Below are 22,255 nucleotides of genomic sequence, written 5' to 3'. Positions count from 1 at the left end.
ATAGTGAATCTCTGCAAACTTTAATACCATCAGAGGAGGAAGAATGTGGCAGCCCACTGGGATTATTCGAAAAATTTCAAATTGATGATTTTCCAGACCCTGGGGTTGACATTAGTCCAGATTTACATCTTGTGACCCATGAGGATGTTCCAGGCACTACTTGTGAAATAAAGACAGATAATAAAGTGAATGATCCTTCTCCTTGGGACTTGCACCCTGTCGTTGAAGGTGGAGTAGGCAATGGCAAGAGCATGCTGTGGGTAGTCAGTGCAAACACTCTCTTCCCGGTGAATAATGAGGAGACTAACTATGATGACGTTATTTGCGTTGAAAGTAATGATGCCAGAGATCTTTTGAAACCATATGGAAGGAACAAATTGGTTAAAAGAAAGGCAAGAGACCACCTGCATATAGACAAGAATACGCATAAGAGAAAGAAGAGAACAGGTGAAAGAGAAGCTGCAGACTGCCTATCTGCAAATAGTTGAGTTATGTCCTGAAGATGTCCGTGTTACCACAGTGCAGACTCTGTTTGATACACTACTGAGGAGAGTCAGAGAAACCCCAGATCTTCACGTATTGGATGAGTCGGTGCGTGGAGTTGCAGAGAACGTAGAACAAGAAATATTTAAACTTTTCCTGTGTACTGACAGCAGATATACATAGGGTCACTTGGCAGATATGGATTGACACCTGTCCTCAAAACCCCTGATACACACTGACACAGAGCAGAATAGAGACTGTTCCCTGTCCACAGAGACCATGATACACACTGACACAGAGCAGAATAGGGACTGTTACCCCTACATAGGGTCACTTGGCAGATATGGATTGACAAATCCCTGACAAACAGCTACCACATGCAAGGAAGGCAGCAGGGGTGCAAATGACCCACTCCTGACGCGGGAAGGTAGTGACGACAAATAACAATACAGGACTCTTTAGAGGCCCTGTAATTGTAATCAGTCCACTTGAAATCCTTTAACTTTGATCAATTGGAGGGAGGTCTGGTGCAGAGCCACTGACCCATGCGCAGGGCCAGCCTTAGGCCTTTGGGCGCCCTGTGCAAGAAATCTTCACCCTGTCACACCCATGTGCAAGAAATCTTCACCCTGTCATAGGGTCACTTGGCAGATATGGATTGACAAATCCCTGACAAACAGCTACCACATGCAAGGAAGGCAGCAGGGGCGCAAATGACCCACTCCCGACGCGGGAAGGTAGTGACGACAAATAACAATACAGGACTCTTTAGAGGCCCTGTAATTGTAATCAGTCCACTTGAAATCCTTTAACTTTGATCAATTGGAGGGAAGTCTGGTGCAGAGCCACTGACCCATGTGCAGGGCCAGCCTTAGGCCTTTGGGTGCCCTGTGCAAGAAATCTTCACCCTGTCACACACACACACACAGGCAGACAGCCATACACACGCACACACACAACTGCGACTGACTAGGTTTGTCACCTCCTCAAAAGGACGCATGAGCCTACAGGCATTGTGCATGAGCGTCCAGTAACGTGGCAAAAAAATTCCCAGCTCCCCAGAGGCTGTCCTAGCACCCCGGTCATACAAATATTCATTAACAGCTTTTTCTTGTTGGAGCAGACGGTCGAACATTAGGAGTGTTGAATTCCAACGTGTAGGGCTGTCGCAAATCAAGCGCCTCACTGGCATGTTGTTTCGCCGCTGGATATTGGCAAAGTGAGCCATGGCCGTGTAGGAACGCCTGAAATGGCCACACACCTTCCTGGCCTGATTAGGGACGTCCTGTAAGCCTGTGTACTTATGCACAAAGCGTTGTACGATCAGATTACACACATGTGCCATGCACGGCACATGTGTCAACTTGCCCAACTTCAATGCTGCTATCAAATTTTTTCCGTTGTCACACACCACTTTGCCGATATCCAGTTGCTGCGGAGTCAGCCACTTTTCCACCTGTGCGTTCAGGGCGGACAGGAGTGCTTGTCCGGTGTGACTCTCTGCTTTCAAGCAAGTCAAACCCAAGACGGCGTGACACTGCCGTATCCGGGATGTGGAATAGTACCTGGGGAGCTGGGGGGGTGCCGTTGATGTGGAGCAAGAAGCAGCGGCACAAGAGGACTCAGCCGAGGAGGTTATGGAAGAGGATGGAGTAGGAGGAGTAGAGGAGGTGGCAGCAGGACTGCCTGCAATTCGTGGCGGTGTCACCAACTCCTCTGCAATGCCACACATTCCTTGCTTGTCAGCCGTCAGCAGGTTTACCCAATGCGCAGTGTAGGTGATATACCTGCCCTGACCATGCTTTGCAGACCAGGTATCAGTGGTCAGATGGACCCTTGCCCCAACACTGTGTGCCAGACATGCCATGACTTCCTTTTGCACAATCGAGTACAAGTTGGGGATTGCCTTTTGTGAAAAGAAATTCCGGCCGGGTACCTTCCACTGCGGTGTCCCAATAGCTACAAATTTTTTGAACGCCTCAGACTCAACCAGATTGTATGGTAAAAGCTGGCGGGCTAATAGTTCGGACAAGCCAGCTGTCAGACGCTGGGCAAGGGGGTGACTTGGTGACATTGGCTTCTTACGCTCAAACATGTCCTTGACAGACACATGACTGTGGGCAGATGAGCGGGAACTGCTCAAGGCGGGAGACGGAGTGGAGGATGGTTGAGAGGGGGCAAGAAGGACAGCAGTGGTTGACGTGGCTGAAGATGCTGGACCAGGAGGAGGATGGCGGCTTAGAGTAGGCGTGCTGCTTGTACTCATGTGTTGATCCCATAGGCGTTTGTGATGTGAGATCATGTGCCTACGCAAAGCAGTTGTACCTAGGTGGGTGTTGGACCTCCCACGACTCAGTTTCCTTTGGCACAGGTTGCAAATGGCATCGCTGTTGTCAGAGGCAGACACACAAAAAAAATGCCACACTGCTGAGCTCTGCAATGACGGCATTCTGGTGGTGGACACAGCATGCGTTGATTGGCGTGCTGTCGGGCTGACCCCGGGTGCCGATGCATGCTGTCTGACTGTGCCACTAGCTCCTTGCGACGACCCCCCCTGCTTCCAACTGGTCTCCTCCTCTCTGTCTCCCCATCTGAACTTTCGCCCTGTTCTTCTTCTCTTCTAGCGGGCACCCACGTGACATCCATGGACGCATCGTCATCATCAACCGCTTCGCTTGTATCTGACAACTCAGAAAAGGAAGCAGCAGCGGGTACAAGATCATCATCATCACACCGTACCTCCATGTGTTTAATGCTGCCTGCCTGAGACATATCCCTGTTATCTACATCCTCTAGCAATAATGGTTGCGCATCACTCATTTCTTCAAACGGGTGTGTGAATAACTCCTCTGACATACCAAGTAAAGCGGCTGTGGTGCTAGTTTTGGTGGTGGCGGCAGGCAGGTGAGTGGTATCTTGAGAGGTGCCTGAAGCTAAGCTGGAGGAGGATGGTGCGTCAAGGTTCCGAGCGGAGGCTGTACAAGATTGGCTGTCCTGTGTTAGCCAGTCAACTATGTCCTCAGAACTTTTCAAGTTCAGGGTACGTGGCTTCTGAAAACTGGGCATTATTCTAGGGCAAAAGGGAATCACAGCACCACGACCACGACGGCCCTTGCGGGGTGGCCTGCCTCTGCCTGTCATTTTTTTGGGGATTAGTGGTACTATGCGTGCAAGCTACTGTGAGACCAGATATGATTGGCAATGTGCACTGGAACAGTTCTGCAGAGCACATGCTGAAGGAAGGACTGACAGAGCCGCTTGAAGACAAGTAACTGCTATTCAATCTATGACAGTGAAAAACTAATTTTGGTTTTAAAAGCACGCTATAGAGACACCAGATATGATTGGCAATGTGCACTGGAACAGTTCTGCAGAGCACACACTGTAGGCCTGAGACACCCGCTTGAAGACAAGTAACTGCTATTCAATCTATAACAGGGAAAAACAAATTTTGGTTTTAAAAGCACGCTATAGAGACACCAAATATGATTGGCAACTGTCAAAGCACGCTGGAACAGGTCTACAGAGCACACGCTGAAGTAGGCCTGACACCCAGACGCTTGCAGACAACTAACTGATCTTCTATTACAGTGAAAAAAAAAATATTTATTTCAAATCTGAAGCTTAACCTATTGTTAAAACAGATATGAGTGGTGGCACTGGGCAAATAGGCACAGTATCCAATGTGAACCTCACACAGAAGCTGGCAGGCAGGCAACTGCTCTTCTATTACAGTGAAAAAAAAATATTTATTTTAAATGTAAAGCTTAACCTATTGTTAAAACAGATATGAGTGGTGGCACTGGGCAAATAGGCACAGTATTAAATGTGAACCTCACACAGAAGCTGGCAGGCAGGCAACTGCTCTTCTATTACAGTGGAAACAAAATTTTGGTTGTAAAAGCATGCTAAAGAGACACCAAATATGATTGGCAACTGTCAAAGCACGCTGGCACAGGTCTGCAGAGCACACGCTGAAGTAGGCCTGAAACACAGACGCTTGCAGACAACTAACTGCTCTTCTATTACAGTGAAAAAAATATATTTATTTTAAATGTAAAGCTTAACCTATTGTTAAAACAGATATGAGTGGTGGCACTGACTGTGCAAATGGGCAAGGCATCCAACCTCACACAGAAGCTGGCAGGCAGGCAACTGCTCTTCTATTACAGTGAAAAAAATGATTTATTTAAAATCTAAAGCTTAACCAATTGTTAAAACGGATATGAGTGGTGGCACTGACTGTGCAAATGGGCAAGGCATCCAACCTCACACAGAAGCTGGCAGGCAGGCAACTGCTCTTCTATTACAGTGAAAAAAAATGATTTATTTAAAATCTAAAGCTTAACCAATTGTTAAAACGGATATGAGTGGTGGCACTGACTGTGCAAATGGGCAAGGCATCCAACCTCACACAGAAGCTGGCAGGCAGGCAACTGCTCTTCTATTACAGTGAAAAAAATAAATTTATTTTAAATGTAAAGCTTAACCTATTGTTAAAACAGATATTATTTATTTATTTATTTATTAAAAATTCTTAAGAAAACGCAGTCTTATTACCCATAGGGTCTCGATGCGCATACCAGCAATAAAAACAGACAAAACAATATCCAGCAAAACCACAGCATTATAATCACATGCATTTGAACCAAGTTAAAAATTTCATGTCATCCCATACGCCTGAGCAAATAAAACTGTTTTTAAGCTCCGGCGGAATTTCAGTAGATCATTCTCAAGTCTTAATGTCAGAGGCAGGGAGTTCCAAAATTGCGTTTCCTGAACATCACTCGTTCTCCCTCCGCACTTTTTCTTTTTAAAATTTGGAATCTTCAATAAGGCTAAATCAGCCGATCTCAAGGATCGACTGGGAGCATAGCGTGTGAATTTATCCTTCAGATAGTCTGGTCCCATACCATGGATTGCCTTATATACCAAACAACCATTTTTAAACAGAACCCGTTCACGAACGGGCAGCCAGTGCAAGGCTCTTAATGATGGAGTGATATGGTCATTGCGGGCCACACCCGTAAGTAGCCTTGCAGCTGCGTTCTGTATCAACTGTAGCTTGTGTATGATGTTCTGAGGCAGTCCAAGGTACAGAGCATTGCAGTAGTCCAATCGGCTACCGATGATGGCGTTGACCACCGAGATTTGATCGGAGGGGGTAATGAATCTAAAAATAGACCTCAGAAGCTTCAGGTGGTAGTGGCAAGAGCTTACCACCTGATTAATCTGGGGCTTCAGTGTCAACCTGGAGTCGAAAATGACTCCCAGATCTCACACTGATGTTACCCTGGAGGCATCACCTTGATGGTTCTGGTCCAGTCCAATACTCATCATAGAGGAGCACTGAAGACGAGATTTTTTTATGAGTATTATTTGATGATATTCAGCATCAACATGGATGTTGAACCTCATAAGATGACTGAGTTTCACGTTGTTGTTGCATAGGAAGCACCTACAGTGGTTGACCCGAGACAGCCACTAGGAGTGTGTTTAACCCTGCAGTGTAAACATTGCAGCTTCTCTAAACAAAATGGTTTACATTGCAGTGTAAAAACTACACATTGAGATTAAGTGGTCTTGGTTTCCCTGCTCTATTTTATTATAATATTGCTTTATAAAATTGATATGTGCATTTAATTTATGGCAACAGCATTAGCTGTATGCTATATAATTTTTCACTGATAATTAATAATAAAGATGGCATTCAAAATTTATGATTTATTTGTTATACTACTAAAAAGCATTCCCATGCAAAGGTAGCAAGTACCAACCTTTTTGCAGGTTTCCCAGTAGGAAGAAATGCATGCAGACAAGTTATCTGAATTCATATGGCTGTCTCTTTTTGTACAGCTTCACTATGTTAAAGTTGATCCCCTATTTGATATATATAATATGGGTATTTTACTAAAAAATAGGGGGGACAACAATTTTTTATAGTCTCTACATGTATTTATTCTCTTGCATTTGTTGTAAGATCAAAAGATTCTAACAACTTTCTTTCAGGAACAGATTGTGGCTTAAAAGCTCTCAACCAATCCCTAATCTCTCATTTAATCCAGTGCAGCTCTCAACCAATATTTTGTCTCTTATACAATCCAGTGTATCCTTATTGAGATGGTAAACATGGGATTATGGTAGTGGAATAGGTGACCCCATTTTAAATCAGATTCTCTTATCTCCAGTGTGTGTTGCTAGTTGGGTCTATTTAGCAAGAGCTCACATATTTAGAGCACGATTACTAAATGTATATATTTTGAAAAATTACTTACGTACTATCCCAAATCCCTAAGCACATTTTTAAAAAAACGGAGATCAACACCAGGCAAAACCTCTAAGGTGATTCCTACACTAACAATTCACTTTGCTGTATTGAGTCAAAAGGCAATAACTCGAATAACACTTATTAACCCTTGATAGGTAACGCATGAGGTGGGCTACAGCCAGGGCCGTCTTAAATACGGATTGGACCCTGGGCAGATATTTGATTGGGGCGTCTTGACCTACCCCTTCCCCTTCCTAGCATGCAATCATGCCATTAATGCCCACAAAAAAACAAACAAAAAACACACACACTTAGCCCTCTCATTTCTTACTGAGACAAAATACACACAATGACATACATAGAGATGCACACATACACAGGTACAGCCATACATAGAGAGATAAACAGACACACAAGTGCATACACAGACACACATGCAGATACACAGATACACACTGACACATCTACATACACTGATGCACAGATACACTCACTGACAAACATGCAGATAAACATACATGCAGATACACACAATAACATACAGATAGATACACGGACCCACATGCAGATACACAGATACACACAGATACAGATACTGACACATATACAGATACACAGACACACATGCAGCTACACATACACACAGAATGATACACATTCAAATACACAGAATGACATTCACACAGATACAAACACAGATACACAGACACACAGATAAAAAGACATGCAGGCAACACATACAAACATACACACAGATACACATATAGACATACACATATACAAACAGACACAGAGACACACAGATACACATATATACAAAGACACACATACGGACACACAGAAACACATACTGATACACAGGGTCCAATAGAGGCACATGCAGATACAGAAACACACACACATACAAACAGGTACACATACAAACATACGGACACACATACATACATACAAATATATACACACATACATACAAACAGATACACACATGCATACATACAGACACTTACATACAGACACTTACATACAAACAGATACATACATACAAACAGATACACACATACATTCAAAGAGACATACATACATTCAAACAGACACATACATGCATAAAGAAAGACACATACATACATACACACACATACATACAGACACATACATACAAACAGACACATACATACTTGCACATTTTGTATGTGTTAACTACCTTTGGAGTGCAGGAGGATGGGTCAGGCTGATGGGAGTCAGGCTAAAGGGGCAGCTGCTTTGGGCTCCCTGAGACTGACTGGGCCCGTGGCAGCTGCCCCTTTTGCCCCGTGTTAAAGACGGCCCTGGCTACAGCAATATAACAGTACTGTGCAATACAAAAGCAAATACAAACATATAAAATTAAGCCCAGCATTCACCCCCAGCAATGACCATAGTACACATCAGCCTTAATACATACAATATAAAAAAAAGTTACTTGCACACTATCCCAAATCCCTATGCACATTAAAATAACTGGATGTTTTTTTATCATCACTCCATTGGCCAATAAAGCTTAAATTCACATGCCAAATCAAGGCAAAACCTCTCAGGTAAGTCCTACACTAATAATTAATTAACATTGCTAGTGTAAGACTCGCCTATGAGGTTTTGCCTTGACGTGGCAGATGAGCTTACACTTTAATGGCAATTGGAGTGATACTAAAAAACAGCTATTTAAATGTGCATAGCGATTGGGATAGTGTGCAAGTAACTTTTTTTTGTTTGTGTTTATTGTATGTATTTGAGCTGATGTGCACTCGAGTCAATGCTACCACTCAGAGGAAGTGAAATTTGGAAGCATAGCTGACTTAGTGAACTTTTCCAGCTTGTATTTCAAACTTAAATTTGAAATTCACTTTTAATTGTCATTTTAGTGAAGAAGCTTGTGAGTTTCTCTTCCTTTGAATTATTTGGTAAATAGTAAATAGAGTGAGAAAGAACACAGGAAATAAATATACCTGCAGCAAATTGCATATATTCGACATCAAGTGGTTGTAAAGGGTAAGATTCAATCATCGGTAATAAACTGTTTAGACAAGGTGGAACTCAAAGCAATATGAATATTATCAAAATCTGAGAAGTGCATAATTTTATTAGTTAATCGAAGGGTGTTGCAGTAAAAAAAAAGTGTAGAAATATCACCTCCTTAAACAAAAAGAATAACATTTAGGACACCATATATATATATATTTATATATAAATTCCTTGCTTACCGGTAATTCCTTGTTGTTATCACAATGCAGAAAAAAAGTATTCAGAATATATATTTTTTAAATTAATTTATTACTTAATATATGTAAAATATGTTATCAAATACTGAAAAATATGTGAATATGTTGAAAGTATACATACTATAACCACCTTGATATATGTTTTTCCTTAATCTTTACTAGTGCTCGTGCTACCTCTTTATTCCGTAAAGAATAGATTAGTGGGTTCAGCATAGGAATAATCACTGTGTAGAACACAGAAGCAACTTTATCCTGACTCATGGAATACGTAGAGGAAGGTCGTAAATACATGAACATGATCGTCCCATAGAACATAATGACAGTCGTAAGGTGTGATGCACAAGTGGAAAAAGCTTTTGACCTTCCTTGGTGGGAACTAATACTTACAATTGAAGAAATGATATAGGTGTAGGACACAGTAATAGTTATGAGGGAGCTCATTTCAGCAAATCCTCCAAATATGAACATGATGAGTTCGTTTGTTGTGGTATCAGTGCAAGAGAGCTTCAGGAGTGGTGGCACATCACAGTAGAAGTGATCTATTTTATTGCTTCTACAGAATGGCAACTCAAAAGTACAAGTTGTATGAATTGTGGCATTAAGATAGCCCCCAAGGTAGGCAAACGCTACAAGCCGGGCACATAGTCTCTTGTTCATAACGGTCACATATAACAATGGATTACAGATAGCAACATATCGATCATAGGCCATAATTCCAAGTAAGAAACACTCAATGGTTACTGAAGCCCCAAATAAAACCATCTGCAGTATGCATTCAGGATAAGTTATCGTTTTTTTATGTGACAAAAGGTTGGCTAACATCTTTGGCGTTATGATCGTGGAATAGCAAAGATCTAAGAAGGACAGGTTGTAGAGAAAGAAATACATAGGGGTGTTGAGATTGGAAGCTGCCATGATGGTCACCACGATCCCAGCATTGGAGAGTAGTGTGACTATGTAAAATAAAATGAACAAATTAAAAAGAAATGTCTGGAGCGCAGGGCTATCTGTCAGACCTAGAAGAACAAACTCATTGAATCTTGTGTTATTCCATCTTTCCATTTTAAATGCTTCTTTTTCACACCAAAATGTAACAGCTATTAACTGTAATAGAAAAAACATAAAAAAATCTGTAACATTAAAATATGTTCACAGAACACATAAGAAAGCACAAACAATTAGACTTACCTCACTAATTGTGATTTGTCTGAATTTTGGACGATCGGCAGTACAACCGAAATCCCGAACTTCAAAGTGCTATTTGGACAAATCATGAAAACAAATTAGATGGACAGTGGATAAAATAGATTTGTTAGTTTTGTGATTTGGAGTTCTGTCCGTGGCGCCAAAAAATAGATTGATGGAAAAAGATGGATGGTGGTTAGAGGAGAATCACTAAGTGTTAATTTTATTCACAGATCAAGTAAGAAGTAGCATGAGTTTGCTTTTTCTAGCTCTACAGATTGACTTTTTTCAAATGTATACTACATACAATTTACATTAAGTTTTTTTTAATCTGGCAAAATGTATATTAGATTTGACACTTAACCCTTTCAGGACCGCGGACGGTTCAGGACCGTCAGCGGTAAAACGTGCATTTGGACCGCTGACGGTCCTGAACCATCATAGCGGAAAACGGGCTGCAGGAAGCGATCAAAGATCGCTCTTGCCAGTACAATGCTGTAACTATCTGCCAGACATCCCAGGCAGATAGTAACAGCCAATTACGGTGTGTGAGCGATCCGCGATCGCTCACAATTGGCTGCTGTCAAAGTGGGTGTTACAAACACTCACTTTGACAGTGATCTCTGCCCCTCTCTCCTCTGTAGCGTTTTGTGAGGCGAGAGAGACAGAGATCGTGATAATTTGTTGCAGCAGAGTGTTCCAGAGTATCTAAAGTGAATTAAAAATCCATTTTAACCCCTTCCCTGCCAGATCTGTTTCAGCAGTGCATTTGTACTGTCTGTCTTTTTTTTTTTTGCCCTTAAAGGGTTAAATTTGTTTTAAAAATATTTGTCTTAGTCTGTCTTAGTCTGTCTTAGTCTGTCTTAGTCTGTTTTAGTCTGTTTTAGTCTATTTTAGTCTGTCTTAGTCTGTCGTAGTCTGTCTTAGTCTGTCGTAGTCAGTCAGTTTCCTTCCCCCAAATCTCCATTAGATTTTTGTGACAGGAGTTAGTTTAGGGATTGCTGTTTAGTCTGTTTTAGTAAAAAAAAAAAAAAAAGTATAAAAAAAAAATTTGTGTGTTTGTAATTTGTTTTAGTCGTGTGTAAAACATGCAGCGTATGTATAACTTGCAGGAGGCATATGCCTTCTTGGCGTCAGACTCTGACGCCACTGACACTGCGTCAGATTTTGACCCAGGTCAGTTTTCTGACATGTCTAGTCAAGACGACATGTCATCTGTGTGTGAGCCGGCTGAAGAAAGAAGCTGTGCTTCCTCTGCTATGCCAAATGTGGAGGAGGACTGGGTACCTCCACAGTTAGCCGAGCCCAACGTCCCCCCTTTTAGTGCCAACGCAGGCATTAATGTTAATGTGGATGGCTTCTCCCCAATGCAGTATGTAGAACTATTTTTAGGGGATACCATCTGGGAGGAGATTGCTTCCCAGACTAACTTGTATGCTACCCAATTTATTGACAACAATCCAGGTAGCTATACAGCCAGGGAGCATGACTGGCATCCCACAGATGTCCCAGAGCTTAAAAAATTATGGGCTCTTACAATGCTCATGGGGATTATAAAAAAGCCATCGATTCGCTCATACTGGAGCACCAACCCAATAATGTCGAGTCCAGTATTCTCCCAAACCATGCCTAGAGCCAGATACGAGTTACTGCTGAGATTTTTACATTTCAGTGACAATACCCTCTGTCACCCTAGAGATCACCCCCAATACGATAGGCTTTATAAAATACGCCCACTGCTAGACCATTTTCAGGACAAATTTTCGGATGTTTATACCCCCAACAAAATTTATCCATAGATGAATCTCTAATGAAATACAAAGGGAGATTAGGGTTCAGACAATACATCCCCTCAAAGCGCTCTAGGTATGGCATTAAACTGTACAAACTGTGTGAGAGCGAAAGCGGATACACATTTGCCTTTCGTGTATATGAGGGGAAAGATGGTCAACTGGACCCTCCTGACTGTCCTGACTCCCTGGGGACAAGTGGGAAACTTGTATGGGACCTACTAAACCCCTTGTTTAATAAAGGTTACCACCTTTATGTGGATAATTTTTATAGTAGTGTCCGTCTATTTAAAACACTTTATGCTTTACAGACACTGGCTTGCGGCACTGCCAGAAAAAATTACAAAGGCTTTCCACGATCTCTCATAGATGCAAAATTAAAAAAAGGCGAATGTAAAGCACTTCGGAAAGCTGAGGTGCTTGCACTAAAATTTAGGGACAGGAAGGATGTCCACATGCTCACCACCATCCATGACGAACGCATGTCCGACGTCTCTGTCCGGGGCAGAGTAGAGTCCAAACCGGTTTGCATCAGGGCGTATAATAAGTACATGGGTGGTGTTGATTTGGCTGATCAGCTGATGCAGCCGTATCTTATTTTACGAAAAACCAAAGCATGGTATAAAAAGGTGGCTATATATCTGATGCAAATAGCAACCCACAACTCATTTTTACTTTTTAAAAAAAATAATCCAGGGAAAACCACCTTTCTCCAATTTCAATTGAAAATAATTTCTTTAACAATTTATGGAGATGGACAAGTTCCAACAACGGTGCAAGCTGAGTCCAGACATTTTATTTTTAAGTTACCGCCAACTGCTAGAAAAAACCCCCCCCAGAAACGTTGCCGGGTCTGTTTTAAAAACGGGAAAAGGACAGACACCCCTTTTCACTGTCCTGATTGTCCTTCGAAACCAGGACTCTGTGTAGGAACATGTTTCAAGCTGTACCACACAGAACAGTTTTAAGAAGTGTTTCTGAATTTTTATTTTATTTTCTGTTTCTTTGGAAAGCAGCCATTTTTTTGTTAGTCAGTTTCCTTCCCCCAAATCTCCATTTAGATTCTATTTGCAGGAGTCAGTTTAAAGATTGCTGCTAAATGTACATTTGCTACCTGCACATTTGGCCTAACAAGTTTTCTGGCAGTAACACATAACCAGCTGTCCAAAACCAGATGACGTGTGCATATAAACCAGAATAAAGAAAATACCACTACACTTTCTTTGGGGGGCAAAATGGTTGGGGGAAAGAAGTCAAAACACCCCATCCTCTATAACATTTGATGTCTACTTTATAAAAATATATACTATACATATTGGTATGATGGTAACATTAACTGGGGGGTACAAAAATATGTCAAACTGAAGATAGACCAAGCATACCTATATATCAAGTTGAAAAACTGACATGTACAAGTTCTGATTGTTGCCTTTTGGCCCCCAAACAACCCGGCAACCATATACATGGGGGGTATCACTGTACTCGAGAGATGTTGCTGAACATATTGGGCAGTGTTTGGCAGTGACACATAACAGGATCTGTTAATTCATGCCTAAAGTACAATGTGTGTGACAAAGAAACAAAAAAAGATTACTATCCAAAAGTTTGACAAAGGCTGGTGGTAGAATTCAGTGCATGAAAAGTGTTAAAATACCACCATTTAAAATGCCCTGGGTTGTCTACTTTTCAAAAATATATGGTTTGATGGGGGCAAAATACATTGGCTCAAATGGGACATGGGCGCAGGTTGATTACATGTCAAAATTCCAAGTTGGGAAACTGATAAGCGCACCTGCCAAACGTGGCCTTTTAGCCCCCAAAGAACCCAACAAGCCTATGCATGGGTGGTATCACTGTATTCAGGAGATCTTGCTGAACACATATTGGGGTGTTGTTTGGCAGTGACACATAACAGGATCTGATAATTCATGCCTAAAGTACAAGGTGTGTGAAAAAAACTGAAAAAAAATTTACTAACTCAATGTTTGACAAAGCCTGGTGGTAGAATTAGTGCATGGAAAGTGTAAAAATTCCACCATGTGAAATACCCTAGGGTTTCTACTTTTCAAAAATATATGATTTGATGGGGGTAAAATACATTGGCCGGCTTCAAAAATGTCCCAAATAGGACATGCATGCAGGTTGACTACATGTCAAAATTCCGAGCTGGGAAACTGATATGTGCACCTGCAAAATGTGGCCTTTTAGCCCCCAAACAACCCAAAACACCTATACATGGGGGGTATCCCTGTACTCGGGAGATGTTACTGAACACATATTGGGGTGTTGTTTGGCAGTGACACATAACAGGATCTGTTAATTCATGCCTAAAGTACAATGTGTGTGAAAAAAACAGAAAACAAATTACTAACTCAATGTTTGACAAAGCCTGGTGGTAGAATTAGTGCATGGAAAGTGTAAAAATTCCACCATGTGAAATACCCTAGGGTGTCTACTTTTCAAAAATATATGGTTTGATGGGGGTAAAATACATTGGCCGGCTTCAAAAATGTCCCAAATAGGACATGCATGCAGGTTGACTACATGTCAAAATTCCGAGCTGGGAAACTGATATGCGCACCTGCAAAATGTGGCCTTTTAGCCCCCAATCAACCCAAAACACCTATACATAGGGGGTATCCCTGTACTCGGGAGATGTTACTGAACACATATTGGGGTGTTGTTTGGCAGTGACACATAACAGGATCTGTTAATTCATACCTAAAGTACAATGTGTGTGAAAAAAACAGAAAGAAAATTACTAACTCAATGTTTGACAAAGCCTGGTGGTAGAATTAGTGCATGGAAAGTGTAAAAATTCCACCATGTGAAATACCCTAGGGTGTCTACTTTTCAAAAATATATGGTTTGATGGGGGCAAAATACATTGGCCGGCTTCAAAAATGCCCCAAATAGGACATGGATGCAGGTTGACTACATGTCAAAATTCCGAGCTGGGAAACTGATATGCGCACCTGCAAAATGTGGCCTTTTAGCCCCCAAACAACCCAAAACACCTATACATGGGGGGTATCCCTGTACTCGGGAGATGTTACTGAACACATATTGGGGTGTTGTTTGGCAGTGACACATAACAGGATCTGTTAATTCATGCCTAAAGTACAATGTGTGTGAAAAAAACAGAAAGAAAATTACTAACTCAATGTTTGACAAAGCCTGGTGGTAGAATTAGTGCATGGAAAGTGAAAAAATTCCACCATGTGAAATACCCTAGGGTGTCTACTTTTCAAAAATATATGGTTTGATGGGGGTAAAATACATTGGCCGGCTTCAAAAATGTCCCAAATAGGACATGCATGCAGGTTGACTACATGTCAAAATTCCGAGCTGGGAAACTGATATGCGCACCTGCAAAATGTGGCCTTTTAGCCCCCAAACAACCCAATACACCTATACATGGGGGGTATCCCTGTACTCGGGAGATGTTGCTGAACACATATTGGGGTGTTGTTTGGTAGTGACACCTAACAAAATCTGTGAATTTATACCTGAATTGCAATTTATGTGAAAAAAATAAAAAAAATAAACTACCTATGCAAAGTTTGACAAAGGTTTGTGGTAAAATGGCTGCATAGAAAGTATCAAAATATTCTTAGATGAATACCCTGGGTTATCTAGTTTAAGAAAAATATATACATGTGGGGTGTTTTTTGGAGATTTATGACATAACAGTGTTACAATGTCACTATTGATACATTTGAAAAATGTAAATTTTGAAACCGCAATTTCCTACTTGTACTTATAGCCCTATAACTTGCAAATAAAAGCAAAAAAACACGTAAACATTGGGTGTTTTTAAACTAAGGACAAAATGTTTAATCTATTTAGCAGTTTGTTTCATTCGATTTTGTAGATCAGTAAAATATTTTTTAAGTAGAAGTCAAAAAACAAGTTTTTTTGGTTTTTTTTCACCATATTTTACTATTTTTTTTAAATTAAATTATATGACATGATAAAAATAATAGTATGTAAAGAAAGCCCTTTTTGTCCTGAAAAAAACAATATATAATTTGTATCGTAACAGTAAATGAGAGAGCGGAAAATTACAGCTAAACACAAACACCACAAAAGTGTTAAAATAGCTCTGGTCCTTAACGTACAAACATCGCAAAAACAGTCCGGTCCTGAAGGGGTTAAGAACCATAGTAAAATTTTGTGAATTGATATTTGTTTAGAAACCAATTAAAAGTATGTTACTTTCATCTCAACTGTTTGTCAAAAAATTATATATATTAAATACAAAAGTTTGCTAATTTATTATGTACAAATACAAGAGAGAACATGAAAATATTAGTTTTTTTATTTTATGATTCATAAAAAAACTATATTTTAATATTTTATTGAACAAGTATTTTTTAGATATTTCCTAACTCAATGAAGAATCCAATATTTACAGTTGTAAATGTTGTGTTTTTTTAACCTACCTGCTCAGTGGATGCTCTAATTCATCTGCGAAAAGAAATATACTAATCTACTAATCCCATATAAATAGAAATAGAATGTTCTCCTCAGGCGCTTTAGGTCCCATACTAACCAATTTATGATAGCAAATCAATTAATGTCTGCAGAAAGCAAGCTCTGAGGTACGCCTTTTGAGAAAACGCGTGTGTTTTGATAAAACATGTTATACTCTAAAAATACCCCCAAAAATAAGCATACATTTGAAACAAATAATGTCTTAAAGGCAGAAATCATAATAATAATACAGATTGCATCACAACGTGTACCTGAACAATGTTAAATATATTCTCTCATAAATTGCAAGCACTTTATAAAAAATATAGCGTAGTATATTAAATAAAACAACTCTGAGTAATAGCTCAGAACCAACAACTTGTTAAAGAACTGTGAGCAGTCTCTCTAGAGCAGTTATAATGAAGTATAATGAGGATAGACATAAATGTAACAACCTTGAAAGCATGTAGATATAAATGCTTGATTCACATGGATATGATATTTCAGCTCAGGCAAGTGACACAGTAAGAAGAGGTGGTTTAAATGAATATGAAGATGGACAAAACCTGACTGCAGAACTTAGAAAGGCACAATTTCTCATTTCTCTGACAATATTTTTCAAATATGACAAATACCTCAGTTGTACCCAAGCACTGACTGAGCTTGTTTCTACTCACTTGAACCTGCATTGGAGGTTTACTGGTTGCCCATGACATTTATGAGCAAAATAATGGTTTCTCCTGTTTGGGGAACCAGCTTCAAATACCTCTTGGTGATCATCTTGTAAATATCATATTGCCTCTGGGTGCTGATTGGCCACAGAATATACAAGTTGTAGGGCTTCCTGTGTAGTGACACAGGAGACAATCGTGATTTGCTCCTCTGCACACCAAGGTCCAAAGGGAAAGTATTTATCAAGAATGAGGCCTACTTTGCAGAGTATTTCTGGTCTAGTGCAGGCAAATAGTGAGCTTAAACCCTCTCACCACCACAACTAAGTCACGAACACTTTTGGAGTAGGGTGCGTTCATGACAAATTGGTGGCAGCGGTGGGATAACTAAAAGATTTTTCTGTCACGTATGCATCCACAATGTATGCTATGCACAACAATAATCACCTTTCCAGAAATAGGAAAAGTGCTGCTCGGCGGTCCTATGCCATAAGGCCAGGGTTTTGCGACATGCCAGTGGATGCCGGCCACTGTGAATCCACACTGTTATATAGCCCAATGTCTCTCCACAGTGGTAGTGACGTCGACGTGCGGGTGACATCACACAGAGAACGCACACGCATGTTTTGGGGTCAAAGGCCGGATACGGCCAATCGGATCCACAAGGGGGATATTTAAACTCACTCATTTCTTCCACTCATTGCCCTATCGTGGTTTGCCTTTGCTAGTTATCCGAGAGTGTGTTCCTGATTGTGTTTCTTTCGCTATGACTTGGACTTCGTTCTGACTTCCCTGATTTCTGCTATCCCTGACTATTTGTCTATTCCTTGCAACTGTGTTTCTTTCTGTGTTCCTGACCTCGGCTAGTATTTCGACTATTCTCTGGTACGTTAAGTCCGGCCATTCTAAGGTCCGATTAAATGTTACCTTTAGTTCTAGGTGTGATACTATTCTGAGTGCTGGATCAACTGTAATCTTGACATTACAACATGGCCATAGATACTGCAGAATTGTGTCAGCACATTGTAGCTTGTGAGAGAAAGCTAGAAGAGAATGATCACCATATGGATCAGTTCGCCCAAGCTTTCAATACACTACTAATTCGTACGGCTCATTTACAGCCTGAGATCCGTTGGCAGGTACACCCCCACTTACTGTACCTACTCCCATTGAATATAGGGCACCTAATATCACCCTAACCTCACCCCCGCATTTTGAAGGTAATATTCAAGAATGTTGCTTTTTTTGGATCGAGTATCATTTTGAAGCCTCTCCTGGGTCTTTTTTCCACGGATCTTGCCAAAATTGGATACCTAATGAACCAACTGCAAGGTAAAGGCTTAGCATGGGCCAATCCATTATGGGAAAGTAATAAGTCTATTGCCCATAATTACTTGGATTTCCTCACGGAATCTAAACTAGCGTTTGAACCTTTGGTTAGGGAGACCAGTGCTGCTACCACCCCATTGCGTATCAAACAAGGGAACCCGTCTGTCTCAGATTATGCTATTGAATTCCGCACTCTAGCTTCTGAGGTAGACTGGACTAATAGTGGATTAATCACTGCCTTTGCAGAGGGATTAACTGATGCTATCCTTGACGGGATTGCTGCCAAAGAACTACCAGGGAGGTTAAATGACTACATCACGTATGTGATGCATATCGACAACCGTATCAGAACCAGGGAGAATACTAGAAATAGAACCAGACGCTTGAATATGTCACTGGCGCCTCGCTTCTCCAGACCTGTTGTCTCTCGCCTTCCTGTACAGGCTGAGCCAGCACCTATGCAATTGAGGGTTACTAGACTGTCAGATGCAGAGAAACAGTTTAGGAGAAAGGAGGGCCTTTGTATATACTGTGGCAAGAAGGGACATATGAGAGATGTTTGTCCCATACGTCCGGAAAACTTCCGCACCTAAGAACCTTAAGGGTATTAGGTGTGATGGATATGTCCTCTGGTACTGCCCAAAGTCAATTGCAACAAGAAAAGTTTTGCATGCAAAGCCCTGATGGACTCAGGCACTGCAGGAAACTTTATCAACACGCAATTTGTCAACAGACACGCCATGCTTATCAAGGAGAGATCATCGCCACTGGCCATTGAAGCTATTGATGGGAGACCTCTCTCTCTCAGCCATTTATTACCCACTAAACAATGTCGATTAGTATTACTATAGGAGCTTTACACAGTGACCATCACATTTGTGATGATTGCTTCCCCTTCTTGTCCTATCATATTAGGATTCCCATGGCTTGTTAAACACAACCCTCATATTGACTGGGCTAAGGGGAAAATACTGGAATGGGGTAAAGACTGTAGTGAGAAATGCATGTCACCTACTACTAATAGAGTGGGCATAGTAACTTTGCCCACTCCTACACCTCAGACTTCCGAAATTCCTGTGCAGTGCTGGGAGGTTAGAGAAGCGTTCAGTAAAAGTCACACCGATACACTGCCTCCTCACAGATCCTATGATTGCTCCATAGATCTGCTACCTGGGGCTATGCCCCCTAAGGGCGCTGTATATACCCTATCGCCACAGGAGAGATAGGGCATATACATATATAAGATTCTTTACTTAAAGGCCACATACGTAAATCCTCTTTGCCTGCTGATGCAGGCTTCTTTTTTGTATCCAAAAAAGATGGAGAATTATGCTCATGCATTGATTATAGGACATTGATCAAGATCAACAAAAAAAATGCCTATCCCATTCCCCTTATCTCGGAATTGTTTGACAGACTCCAAGGTGCTAAGGTGTTTACCAAACTCAACCTTAGGAGTGCTTACAATTTGGTAAGGATTAAGGAGGTTCATGAATGGAAAACTGCATTTAACACTAGAAGTGGTCACAATAAGTACCTTGTCATGCCTTTCGGCTTATGCAATGCCCCGGCCGTATTTTAAGATTTTATCAATGAGGTTCTCAGAGACAATATATATACTTTTGTATTAGTGTATATGGATGATATCCTTATTTACTCCCCTGACTTCCAGACTCATCATAAACATGTCAAACGAGTGTTGAAAATTAACTTTATTGCAAACTTGAAAAGTGCATATTTGACCAAACAGTTTTTCGGATATAATATTTCGACCTCTGGTTTCCAAATAGACCCTCGTAAACTAGGGGCCATTCTACACTGGCCATTACCTAATGGGTTAAAAGCCATTCAAAGGTTTATTGGGTTTGCTAACTAGTATAGGAGATTCATCAAAGAATTATCTTCTGTGATAGGGGCTATCACAGAGGAGAATCCTTTGATGAATCTCCTCAGGGGTCAAGTCCTGGGTAAAAAAGTGCAGGAACTCACCCAAGACCCACTCCCCGCCCCCTTCCCCCCGCCCCCCCCTCACACCACAAAAAAAATGATACGCTTGTATGCAGGGGCTGAGTAAGGGCACGGGGCTGAGGAGGGGGACAGGAGCTGAGGCAGAGGGACAGGAGCTTAGGAGGGGTGGGGGGCATGGGCTGAGGAAGGGGACATGGGCTGAGGTAAGGGATGGGGGCTGAGGAAAGGGACAGGAACTGAGGGGCTGAGGAAAGGGACAGGAACTGAGGGGCTGAGGAGGGGGACAGGGGCTGACGAAGGGGACAGGGGCTGAGGAGGGGGGCAGGGGCTGAGAAGAGGGAAAGGGGCTGAGGAAGGGGGACAGGGGCTGAGGAAGGGGGACAGGGGCTGAGGAAGAGGGACAGGGGCTGAGGAAGAGGGACAGGGGCTGAGGAAAAGGGACAGGGGCTGAGGAAGAGGGACAGGGGCTGAGGAAGAGGGACAGGGGCTGAGGAAGAGGGACAGGGGCTGAGGAAGAGGGACAGGGGCTGAGGAAGAGGGACAGGGGCTGAGGAGGGGGACAGGGGCTGAGGAAGAGGGACAGGGGCTGAGGAAGAGGGACAGGGGCTGAGGAAAAGGGACAGGGGCTGAGGAAGGGGGACAGGGGCTGAGGAAGGGGGACAGGGGCTGAGGAAGGGGGACAGGGGCTGAGGAAGGGGGACAGGGGCTGAGGAAGGGGGACAGGGGCTGAGGAAGAGGGACAGGGGCTGAGGAAGAGGGACAGGGGCTGAGGAGGGGGGCAGGGGCTGAGGAGGGGGACAGGGGCTGAGGAGGGGGACAGGGGCTGATGCTCGTATGCAGGGGCTGAGTAAGAGCACTGGGCTGAGTAAGGTGGACAGGGGCTGAGTAAGGTGGACAGGGGCTGAGTAAGGTGGACAGGGGCTGAGGAGGGGGGCAGGGGCTGAGGAGGGGGACAGGGGCTGAGGAGGGGGACAGGGGCTAAGTAAGGTGACAGTGGTGTGGAAAAGGGACAGGAGCTTAGGAGGAGGGGGGGCATGGGTTGAGGAAGGGGCCATGGGCTGAGTAAGGTGGCAGGGCTGAGGAAGAGGGACAGGAGCTTAGGAGGAGGGGGGCATGGGCTGAGGAAGGGGCCATGGGCTGAGGAGGGGGACAGAGGCTGAGGAGGGGGACAGAGGCTGAGGAGGGGGACAGAGGCTGAGGAGGGGGACAGAGACTGAGGAAAGGGACAGGGACTGAGGAGGGGGGCAAGGACTGAGGAGGGGGGCAAGGACTGAGGAGGGAGACAGGGCTTGAGGAGGGAGACAGGGACTGAGTAAGGGGACAGGGCTTGAGGAGGGGGGCAGGGACTGAGGAAAGGGACAGGGACTGAGGAGGGGGGCAAGGACTGAGGAGGGAGACAGGGCTTGAGGAGGGGGGCAGGGACTGAGGAGGGAGACAGGGACTGAGTAAGGGGACAGGGCTTGAGGAGGGGGGCAGGGACTGAGGAGGGGGGCAGGGACTGAGGAGGGGGGCAGGGACTGAGGAGGGGGGCAGGGACTGAGGAGAGGGGCAGGGACTGAGTAAGGGGACATGACTTGAGGAGGGGGGCATGGACTGAGGAGGGAGACAGGGACTGAGGAGGGAGACAGGGACTGAGGAGGGAGACAGGGCCTTAAATAGGGGGACAGGGACTCGAGAAAGGGACGTAGGAGGGGGACAGGGACTGAGGAGGGGGACAGGGACTGAGGAGGGGGACAGGAACTGAGGAGGGGGACAGGAACTGAGATGGGGGGGACAGGGAATGAGGAGGGGGGCAGGGACTGAGGAGGGGGGCAGGGACTGAGGAGGGGG

General features: G+C 43.0%; 1 protein-coding gene across 1 annotated transcript; it reads right to left on the bottom strand.

Moving 5' to 3' along the window:
• Positions 1-1,581: 1,581 nt before the first annotated feature.
• Positions 1,582-10,068, bottom strand: LOC134569260 (olfactory receptor 5AP2-like; the record flags this gene model as incomplete). The annotated part of the gene is made up of 2 exons (XM_063428178.1): positions 9,166-10,068; positions 1,582-1,593 (listed from the first exon to the last, which is right to left on the bottom strand). Coding segments are annotated over exons 1-2 (915 nt in total), but the record flags the coding sequence as incomplete, so codon positions are not given.
• Between the last annotated feature and the right edge of the window lie 12,187 nt (positions 10,069-22,255).

Source organism: Pelobates fuscus, chromosome 1 (genome assembly GCF_036172605.1).
Source record: "Pelobates fuscus isolate aPelFus1 chromosome 1, aPelFus1.pri, whole genome shotgun sequence".
Lineage (NCBI taxonomy): Eukaryota > Metazoa > Chordata > Amphibia > Anura > Pelobatidae > Pelobates > Pelobates fuscus.
The sequence above is the reverse complement of the archived record's forward strand: the minus strand, read 5'-3'. Positions and strand labels throughout refer to the sequence as shown.